The sequence below is a fragment of the Gavialis gangeticus genome, unplaced genomic scaffold (genome assembly GCF_001723915.1).
Source record: "Gavialis gangeticus isolate Ggan-Ray unplaced genomic scaffold, GavGan_comp1, whole genome shotgun sequence".
Lineage (NCBI taxonomy): Eukaryota > Metazoa > Chordata > Crocodylia > Gavialidae > Gavialis > Gavialis gangeticus.
This window is the reverse complement of record NW_017729032.1, coordinates 100939893-100951249: the sequence shown is the minus strand read 5'-3', so window position 1 is coordinate 100951249 and position 11357 is coordinate 100939893. Positions and strand designations below refer to the sequence as shown.

The 11357-nt window shown below is 41.1% G+C and overlaps 1 protein-coding gene across 1 annotated transcript in view; it reads left to right on the top strand.

The window, feature by feature from the left end:
• RBM26 (RNA binding motif protein 26) overlaps positions 1 to 11357 on the top strand; it is a 124864-nt gene that overhangs the window by 27344 nt on the left and 86163 nt on the right. Inside the window, exons 4-6 of the mRNA XM_019523828.1 lie at positions 2740 to 2906; positions 4596 to 4732; positions 10856 to 10944. Of these exons, the coding sequence (XP_019379373.1) occupies positions 2740 to 2906; positions 4596 to 4732; positions 10856 to 10944 (393 nt within the window). The remainder of the gene's footprint in view (positions 1 to 2739; positions 2907 to 4595; positions 4733 to 10855; positions 10945 to 11357) is intronic.

Below are 11357 nucleotides of genomic sequence, written 5' to 3'. Positions count from 1 at the left end.
TGCACTGGATGGTGAATTCTAGCAGGTGATGATCGCTGTCGCCCAGGTGGTCGAGCACCTGCAGCCCCCTCATCAGGTCATCACTGGTGGCCAGCACCAGGTCCAACAAGGCATCTCCCAGTTGGACAGCTCTGCACTAGAAATATGAAGTCCTTTTTTTTTGGTTTCACGAGAGGTCGCCACTATGTCTTGCTAAACCTGCATTGTTGTGCTATCTGGTTCCAAGTTTCAAATTTGTGTGTTCTCTCTTTCAAAGGAGAGAAGGCTCTGGAGAAAGCAAAAAAAATACTAACAAAAAGCTTTGAATTTAACTGCCCCCCACCCCCCCCACCCCCCAAGAGAGACCTTAAATTCTGTAGAAGTTGTTGGGTTGCTTGGGAAGTGTTTCCACAGCTGCTTTTGTGCAAGCCCCTGGGCATTTCTGTCTAATTTGATTTTGAACAGTTACTATTGGATAGCTACCTTTTACAGTTTTGACATGGGAATGTTAGGACTTTTTTTTTTCTTTCAATTAGAACCATTCTTTCATTTAATTACTTCATATTTTAGAATTCTTATCCATTGATCCTCTCCCGCCCCTCTTTCGCTTGGTTTCCCTACTGATTTTGCTTTTGATGATTTTGTTCTTTAACTCTTCTTTAAAATTCAGTTTAGACTCCCAACTCAAGGGTGGTTTTACAGTTGTGTTAATAACTTTTGAAAAATGTTGTCTGTCACACTGCTTTGGTATTCTATTTAAAACACAACCATGCCTTCCCAGTCCTTAATCCTAGTTTATTTTAATTATTGGTCCACCTCCCTCTGGGTCTAGGAGTATTATTCAGTCTAGGAATATTATCCTATGGCTTTATGAGGGGGGGGTTTTGATGCCTTCTGCCTGAATAGCTTGATATTCTGTGCTTTTTGCATGTGGGGTCCAGCCTTTAGTATGCTGCTATTTGTAGTTTTGGTTTTCTCACCATGTCACTTTTACCCCAGGTGAGTACAGCAGCTCTCCACTTGCATATTTTGGTTCAGAGCTCAGATTTTATCCTTTGGGATATCTGTATTAACATCTCAAGCTGTTTTTGCGGTTTTTTGCTTTGGTCGACACCATGCTTTTCTTTGAAAATTTGTTTTGTCTTCATTTTCTTCAACATAAATCTTCAGCACCTAGTCTTACCTTTCCAGTTTATTTCAGCACTCATCTTGTGTAGATTCGTAGATTGTTAGGGGCTGGAAGAGACCTTGCAGATCATTGGGTCCAGCCCCCCTGCTCTAGGCAGGAAGACAGCTGGGGTTAGGGTGACCCCAGCAAAGTGACTGTCTAGTCTCTTCTTGAAAATATCTTGGGTTAGGTGACTACACCACCTCTGGAGAGAGTTTATTCCTTAGTCTGGACAGCCTGACCGTGAAGGAATTTTTCCTGGTATTAAGCCTGAAGCGGCCTTCCAGGAGTTGGTATCCATTGGTCCAGGTCTTCCCTGGGGGTGCCCTAGTGAACAGTTGTAGCATTAGGTAATAGTGGAATATGAGTACTTTTCCTAGGGGCTTTAAAAAAAAAAGGGTTTTAGCCAGCTCAGGTACATAATATTATTAAATACATGGCAGAAAGACTAGGTGAAATACTAAAGCAAATGTACTCAAAGGTAAAGAGTTCTCAAATGTTTTATAGTGTAGATTATTTTAACAGCCTTCTTGGACACTTCTCTACCAATTTGTGATTATACTGGCACATGTCTTTTTCCTAATGACTTAGTATCCTGGTGGCAGCTTGAGCAATTCTGTAACTGGAAAAGAAGGGAAAGCATTATTAAAGTGGCTAGTAGCTGGATATAGAGCTGTTCCAGTATGACTAGCCATCTGTCTGCAGATTGCATATCAAGAGCTTCGTGGGCTGCCATTTGGGAATCTCTACTTTGGGGAACACCCCTTCTTTGGTAGGTGGGTGGGACTAAATTATAAAATACCAGAAAACTTGCTTTTTATTTGTGTGAGTTAATACACAGTGTTTTAGTTCTGCTTTCATTTCAGAGGTCATCATTCTTTTCAGAATATTGTTCTTGCCTAAGCAGAGGTGTTGGCTGGGTTGGCAGTTTTGTCTGTGTAACATTCTTCAGCCTTGTTATGCTGAGCAGCGAGAGAGAAAGATGATATTAAGCATCAGGGTTGAAATCCTGGCATCACTGAAGTGATAAAAAAATCTTTGACCCCAAGTAGGTTGACCTTTGCTGCTATTTTAATTCATGTTGCTACTTAAATAACCCATTCTAGTAACATTTCAGTGGTGATATCCATATGGCCACTGCTCCACAATAATGTTCAGATAAAAAGGCAGTCCACATTTTGTGGAGCAGAGAGAGAGAGAGATGTAGAAGGTAAAGGCAACGTTCATAATCCGCTTGCTTCAAAGTTGAAACAAATCTGGTGTCAATTATCATCCCCTGACTAATATGCTTTGAGATGAGATTTAGTAAGGCTGCTTATTCAGTAATGTGCCCTTGCCTCCTTGTGCTTCTATACGGGCTTGGCAGAATTAATGTACATTTTTTTTTCTCTGTGAAAATAGTAACTTGTATCATTTTATGAAGGTGAGACAAATTTCTGTTGATCAAAGAAAATATGTTAAGGCAAATATTGATGTTCACAAGAATTTTGGGGGGAGCTCTGTCTGTACTGATCCCCACTGAAACTGATTGTATATTTTCCCTTAATTTTAATATGAATACTGTGAGGTCCTTGATATGTCTCTCTTGCCAGTTGCGGGCAGTTTCAGTTTTTGGTTGAATTTTACATTTTTATTTACAGATGTGATGCAGATCCATCAGCTCTAGCTAAATATGTTCTTGCTCTGGTAAAGAAGGATAAAAGTGAAAAAGAACTGAAGGCATTGTGTGTTGATCAGCTGGATGTATTTCTTCAAAAGGGTAAGATAATTTTTTGTGACTATAAAACTTCATGGAGATGCTTTATTTTTTAATGTTCATAAATTCTAATTTAATTTAGGATTAATTATTCTTTTCACAAGGCTTTATTACATGTAACTAGCTACTTAGGTTACATCTCTAACATCTAAAATAGGGATATTGCATAATATTTACGTAAGCACTAACCTTGTATTTAATATATTAATTCTTTTTAGCCATTGTGTAATTAAGGACAGGAATATTGGTAATTGGACTATATGCATTTGGCACTCTGTATTTGAGGTGTGAAATGTATGTGTTCTTAGACAATTTTCTTGGATCTCTAAAATATAAACATAAAAAGTTTGGGTTCTGTTTAAAAGTATGGCTGTTGTTATAAAGCAGTGATTCTCAACTAAGGGTGTCTCAGCACCCTGACATGCCTACCTATCCATTTCAGTTTATTTCATTTTGTCTAAGTGTGTTCCTCCTTGGTTACTAATGTGTGCCACTGGTGGGTGTGTTCTTTGAGCTTCCATCATTGTGTCCTCCTTCCATGAAACCTTCCACCACTGTTAAAAAGGTATATATCTTATAGCTTTAAAAATCTTTAACATTGAGATTAGATCAGGATCTCTATATCCACTGCTTTTGTTGGTACTCTGTGATTGAAAAAATTAAGCTCTTGGGGAAAGGAGCTGTGCCTTTTCTCTAATGTATTCTATTCAGGATGTTGACTACCCTTTATAGCTTCCGGTTAGGTGTTTTGATTGGAAAAATCGTATAACTTTAAGGGTAATTTTTCTCTGTTTATATATGTTGTTTGCTTATCTTACCATCTTTTTTTTTTATCTCAAATACTCCTGATTTGGAAGATGCAAGATGTGGGTAAAACTAAAAGTTTGTTTGTGTTGATGAAAACTCATCCTTAAAACTTAATTGTAAAATGTCAGTACCATGGAAAATCTTGTATGGAGATAGAATACCACTGTCATATACCTAGTAACATTTAGTGTGATTTTTTTTTTTTTTTTCTTTTTTTGGCAACATCTTAACATTTTTCCAACGGCTTTATTCAAGAGTAAATCCCTGGTGCATGAAATAATGCATTGCAAAATAAAAAGTCACATATTGATAAATGGAACTATTAAGATTATATGTGTAATTTTATTTACTTTATCTCTTATTTTGTCCAACTAATATTTAAAAATATGTAATGACTAGATCAGTATTTTAGGAGCAATATGTTTTGTAGCAATTTAATTATGTAGCAAACTCCTTCATTCTTTATTTATTTCTAGTTATATTAAATAACTTCCATAGTGCAGTTTATATTCTAATGATGCTGTTCATGAGCCCTGTATTTGGCAAATGAATTAGTAGTTGTTACTTTAATGCCAATTCAAATCCATAATATTTATGTTAAGTAGCATTCTTTAGTGGCTTGTAAATGTAAGCAATGGGAAAGTTCAGATTTAAATTATAATTAGGTTGGAAAGGTTTAAAAAAACAGATTTTGGAGGGCTTAGGTAATGACTTGGTACTTTTTATTCTTTTTTAATCTTCGCAAGTATTCAGGCAGTACTTTCCTTTGAAACATTTACCTGAGAGAGGATATAATTAAAATTTTAGTGAAAGTGTTAAAAATACAAACTATGGGATTCTGAATCTCAGGCATTTGTAAAGTATGTACAAACTTTCTATTTTTAGAGACCCAGATCTTTGTTGAAAAACTTTTTGAGGCTGTGAATACAAAGAGCTATCTACCTCCACCAGAACAGCCATCATCAGGAAGCTTAAAAGTAGAATTTTTTCAACATCAAGAAAAAGACATAAAAAAAGAGGAGGTAAGAATTTGGGTAAGACTTGATCTTAATGCACAACTTTTCTCATTGTTTTTGTGTAACCAACAAATATGTTTGTATAACCAGACTTTAACATGATGCATTTTATAATACAGTGTATGTGATGTAATAAGCACTGTAGAACTTAAGCTATAGCAATAAGAATTGATTAAAAGAACAAGGCATGATATTGGAGAAAGTTTCACATACACATCTGAGGACAGAATATGACTCTAGTGTAATGGGGGCTACTCCTGTCCTCTCCCCATACTGTTGCTCAGCTTTCTGTTCCCTGCCCTATCTGCTGCTGTGTTCTCTGGAACACTTCCTCCCTAAACTGCTTCAGGCCACACACACAACCTTCCCATGCTACTTGTGGCACATGCTGCAGGTTGGCCAGCCCTGCCTTAGCGTGTTAAGGTTACTAGTGTGGTAGCTTTCTCCCTCCCAGCAATTGTGTAGTGGGCTGAAAACCATCTTTCATTCTGAGCTGCTTTTTAAATAAAAATATATATGTAACCCTAGTTTTGCTACACCATATTATAGAATCCTTAATCAGTATGTTGTCCCCATAGAGTGATGATCTGTTAAATTATTTACTACTAAAAGTTTGCTTATTTCATTGCGTATGTAGACTGAGCTGGCAGGTGGGAAGAAGGGCAGGAGGATGCTCTTGCTCTTTCACCCATAACCTGTAATAGTTTTGCAGGATACTGTCATTAAACTTGCCATATATTGCAAGCTGCTCCTCTTTTCATTGTTTTTATTGACTTCATATTCACAGTTACTTCTTGACATTGCTGCAGGCAGAGGAGCCCGATCAAAAGCATTGTAGCATCATGGGTAACTCAGCTGTCATTAACTATTTCCTGTACTTCTATCCCTAACCTTAAACTGTAGGCATGCTGTTGTCTTTTCTCATCCCTCGTCATTGACAGTGTCCTTTGGGTGATGCAGGTTGATGACTCTGTGCAGTACTGATTGGGCAGTGATGTAATGAACTTCCAGAAAAGTAAAATGGACTTCCTTGAGCCAAGCATAATGTGGAGAGTGGCTCAGTGCGAATCTCTGGCTGTAGTCCTACTCGGCAACAAAGTTCTTAATGTGAAGCAGCCCCCATTAAACGCCTCTTCTCCCCCCCACCTCAGTTCTGAAGTATCTCAGTCTTAACCTTCATATCATTTACTGATGTTGCAAATAAACTGGAATGAGCAAGTCATAGAATTGTAGAAAATTACGGTTGGAAGGGATTCAGAAGGTCATCTAGTCCAACTCCACGCTCAAAGCAGAACCATCCCCAACTAGATTATCACAGCCAAGGCTTTGTCAAGCCAGGCCTTAAAAAGCTCTAAGGGTGAAGATTTCACCACTTCTTTAGGTAACTTGTTCCAGTGTTTCATCACCCTCCTACTGAGAGAGTTTTTCCTAATGTCCAACCTAAACTTCCCTTGCTGCAACTTGAGACTGTTCCTCTTTGTATGTCACCTGCCACCACTGAGAACAGTCCAGCTCCTTCCTCTTTGGAACCACCCTTCAGGTAGTTAAAGGCTGCTATCAAATCCCCTCTTAGTTCTTCAGACTAAATAAACCCAGTTCCCTCAGCCTCTCCTCAAAAGTCATGTGCCTCAGTGCCCCAGCCGTTTCGATTGCTCTCTACTGTACTCTCTCCACCTCATCCACATTGTTTCTGTACTGGGGGTCCCAACACTGGACACAGTACTCCAGATGTGGCTTCACCAGTGCAGAATAGATTAGAATAATTACTTCCCTAGATCTTCTGGCAGCGCTTCTACTAATGCATCCTGGTATGCTGTTAGCCTTCTTGGCAACAGGGGCACATGGCTTGTCTCTAGCTTATTGTCCAATGTAATCCCCAGGTCCTCTTCTGCACTACTGCTGCTTAGACAGTCAATCCCCAGGCTGTATTGGTGCATGGGATTGTTCTGTCCTAAGTGCAGGACTTTGCACTTGCCCTTGTTGAACCTTGTGAGATTCCTTTTGGCTCAATCCTCCAATTTGTCTAGGCTGATCTGAATCCTAGTCCTACCTTCCCATCTGTCTACTATACCCTCCAGCTTGGTGTCATCTGCAGACTTGTTGAGGGTGCAATACATCCCATCTTCCATATTGTTAATGAAGATATTGAACAAAACCAACCCCTAGGGCACTCCACTTTATACTGGCTGCCAGCTAGACATTGAGCCATTAATTACTACCCGTTGAGCCCAACAATCCAGTCAGCTTTCTGTGTGCTTTGTAGTCTATTCATCCAACCTATCTTTCTTCAGCTTGCTTGCAAAAATGCTGTGGGAGGCAGTATCAAAAGCCTTGCTAAAGTCAAGATGTATTTTGTCCACTGCTTTCCCCACATCCACACAGCCAGTTATGTCATCATAGAAGGCATTCAGGTTGGTCAGGCATGGCTTGCCCGTGGTGAATCCATGCTTACTGTTCCTAATCACCTTCTCCAAGTGCTTAGGAATGGATTCTTTGAGGACCTGTTCCATGATTGTTCTGGGGACTGAGGTGAGGCTGACTAGTCTTTAGTTTCTTGGATCATCCTTCCCTTCCTTAAAGATGAACACCATATTTGCCCGTTTCCAGTCATCTGAGACCTCCCCCAATCCCCACAAGTCTTCAAAGATAATGGCCAGTGACTCTGCAATCACATCTGTCAATTCCCTCGGCACCCTCAGGGGTTCATTGCATTGGGCCCCATGGAGTTATACACGTCCAGCTTTTCTAAATAGTCCCTAACTTATTTTTTCACCATTGGGGGCTGTTGACCTCTGCGCACACAGGTTCTCTAATTTTCATAGGAGAACACTGCACACCTCAGGGAGGATTAGATATGGTATGATAGACCTCAGGGAGGTACAGAGAACTTGCAGGGTCTTTCTCTGCCATATTTGGTCCAGAGGAGGAGCAACAACAATGCCACCATGTTCTGCTTCAACAGATGGGGAGAAGTGAAATTTTCTCTTTAGAGAAGCAATTTGTTTGTGGAAGTGATGTATCTGGGATCAGGTACACCTTTCCAAAATACAGCTTTACAGGTTACAGAATCTCTTATGAAGACTGTTTTCTTTTTTACCATAAGTTGGGGTTCCAAGGACTTGGTTTTCAGTTCAGCCTTCCCAGATAGAGGCTACCTAAGGAGAAATATCTCTGAAACTGAGGTTACTTTCATTACAGTGGATGCCTTAGTCCAAGTTACCTGTTGGCTGTTTTTCTGATCCTATGGTTAGGAAGCCTCTTGTGTTTGCCATAACTCCCACATCTCTGTGGAAGTTCAGGAGCGTGAGGCAGGACTTTTTGCCTGCATGATTCTGTTGGCCCCCATATGGCCTAAAAATGTTGTTTTTCAAAACTGTGGGAGTGATTCCAGAGCTGCTCTGCTAGTCGCTGACATCTTGACTCAAAATGAGAGTCCTTCACTTGGAACCTTTACTCCCTTCATCTCACAACTTGGATGCTGGATGCTTGCCACACAGAACAAAAGTGTTCTATTCAGGTCAGCGACATTTTTATTTATAGACTAAAAGACCATGGCAAAGTGAAAGAGGTTTTCCAGCTTGTATCAGGCTGTTAATCCTGACAGTGCATCCATTCCAGACATTCTGGACAACCTTTTATAACGTAACCAATGTGATGCCTCTCTCATTTGGAGAACATCTGTGAGATGTCTTGGCCAGTGGTGCTCAAGGTTTTGACCCTGTAGGCCAAATGAATGGAGCAGGGCCAGTCTGTGGGCCTGATTGGGTCCAGTGCTGCCCCTGCACACTGGGATTGGGACAGTGTTTATTTTGGGACAGTGTGTATTTTCTCATCTGATGGATCTAAAATTCTTCACATTTAACTGTGGTATTTCCCCGGAACAGGAATTCTTTTCCTTGATGGGACTGAATTTGGTCCTTATGTCACTTCCATTTGAGTCTGACAGTCCCTCCAATGTGTGCTCCCTTCTCTGCCTGTTCATGAAAACAGCATTTTTGTTAGCAAGTACTTCATGACTGATCAGTTGAGATTCAAGCCTTTGTCTGATCTTCTCTGTTTTTCCCTTCTATCCAAATAAGCTTTTTGACTAAGGTGGTGTCTGAATTTTTGATCAGCAGACTACCTTGCTGGGTTCTTCCCAAAACCTTACACCTTTCAGGCTCAAGCTGTGTTACTCCCTTGACAATAAGAAAACTTTGTCCTACTATCTGGATGAGACAAAACCCTTCTTTAAGGTTTCAGTTGCTATCTGTCTTGATAGTTTCTGAGCTGATAATCATGGAGTCTTTCAGACTCACAACTATGTGAAACTATATAGTAATATCACTGAAGTGGAACTGCCTTCTGTCATGAGCTCGTTCCATTAAACCACAGATTAATTCCATAGCCTTCCTAAGCAGCATCACCATAGGTGGCATTTAACAGGGCAGTCACCTAGAGTTTGACTTGCACTTTCACCAAACATTGTATCATAATGGAAGCTTTTAGGGCACATACTGCATTTGGCAGCATAATCCTTTTATTGCTTTTTGCTTAGTGGATTCCTGTACCTGCCTCTAAACATGTGACAGTGTGAGAATGCTATATACGAACAATTATTTGAAGAAGAATGAGAAGATTCTTACTGGTAACTGGAAGTGTGTGCGTGTCTGTGTACATAATATATCCTACCTCTCCCCTGCCCTACAGCCAGAGTTACATGTAGCATAAAACTCTACAGATGAGAGGAAGTGAAGGGACAGAAGGTGTATATATCCTTTGTCCACCCCTGCCTCATATACTGGTAGTATGAGTAAGGGCAGGCTTGGAGCAAATTCATTGTGTACTGCTGAGGCAGAAAGTCTCTTGCTAACAGCTAAGAATATACAAGAACTCAAGCTGCAGCAGAGAAAAGTTACGTTGGAAATTAGGTGGAGCTTTCTGACCACAAGTGTGATTAAGCATTGGTTACCTAGAGAGACTGTGGAATCGCCATCCTTGGGAACTGGTATTAGAAAAGGGGTGTCAAACTTAAGAATGGTGAGCAATATTCTCTGCCAATAGCCAGGGGGTAGGCCATAGCCAGGGTTTGGGTGATGAGGCTTCTCACAGGTCAGACTGCCCCCCCTCCCCCCCAGATCTGGACTGTGAGGCTTCTCGCCATGGTTGCTGGAACTGCTGCTTTGGCATGGCATCTGGGCAGTTTATGCTGCAGCCACGGGTGCATTCTCCATTTTCCCATTGTTGGCTGCTGCTGGCCTGCACCATCACAGCAGTTCCAGCTAAGTCAGTGGTTCTCAACCTTTTTCCTACCAGGAACCATTTGCCAAGATCCATGGCCTGTCCTGACCCACACCTCCTGGCTTTGCCAGTGCTTGACCCCCAGTCTCCTGCCCCACTGGGCCATGCTGGTGTCCTTCACTCCTGACCCGTAGCCCTCTGCCACACCAGCCGTTCCAGAGCGGCCTCCAGCCATCCCTTTCCTGGTTGGGCTGCAGCATGGTGGCTACAGCAGCTCAGGTTCATTCAGGCAGCAGCCCAGCAAATCTGGTCCTGGCACAAGCTGGAGGGAGGAGTAGGCGAGTCCTGTGGCACTCCCTTTCCCACTCTAAGCTGGGGCTGCCATACTGCACTAGGCAGCCTGGTCATGGCCCTGCCCCACCAAGCAGCAGCTCCTAGCCATCCCACCACTGCAAGCATGGGCACTGCCCCTGGTGCAGCCAGCATGGCCACGCAGCTCTCCCCTGCCTCCTCCCACTGCAGGGTCAGGTGCCTTCCTGCTACCCTTCTGCCCTGCTACAGCTCACTATCCTTTGAAATATTCTTGCAACCCACGAGTTGAGAAATGCTGGTCTAGCTCATGAGAAACCCCACAGGTTGCATGACCCACTTCTGAGGGTCATATGTTTGGTAACCCTCTGTTAGAACATTCTTTGAAATTTTGGAATTGATCAGACTTTAAAAGCTATTCCATTACAGACAAGTATGCTATCAAGTTGCAGCTTAATGCACATTTCACTCAGCAAAAAATGCACTCAGCTTCTGTGTTTTTATTAAAACTATTGCAAAACTTTGGCAGACAAGGTTCTCTGCAAAGCTTTGAGCATTCTGATATCATCTTTTGACTTGCTGTTTTTCTTTAAAATCCAGACAATTAAAGAGGAAGAGCGAGAGAAGAAGTTTTCTAGAAGATTAAATCACAGTCCTCCTCAGTCAAGTTCTCGGTACAGAGAAACCAGGTGATGATAAACTTTGGATAGCTCTTGCATTATATCAGTAATCAGTTTTAGTTTTTGGAGGTTTTGCTTTTGTGCTGTCATCTGATGCTCCATTTCTCTATTGCGATATGCTTTTATGTTCTAAAAGTAGAAGTTTGTCAAGTAGTTTCTCGATATTTGTATACAGTCATGGTATAAACCAGTACAGTTTATGAGTAGCTATGCAGGCTTTCCAAATTAAAAAAAAAATATTAAGACTCTGTTTGAGGAATCTTTTTGGAGCAGATTCTGTGTTAACACTGGGTGATTATGTTATAACATATACCCTATCTTGCATTGACCTGGAAGCTGAGTAGCTTTAATTTGGTTCCATATTTACTCAAATATGATTATCTTGAATATTTACTCATATAAGATGTGACCCCCCCCCCCCC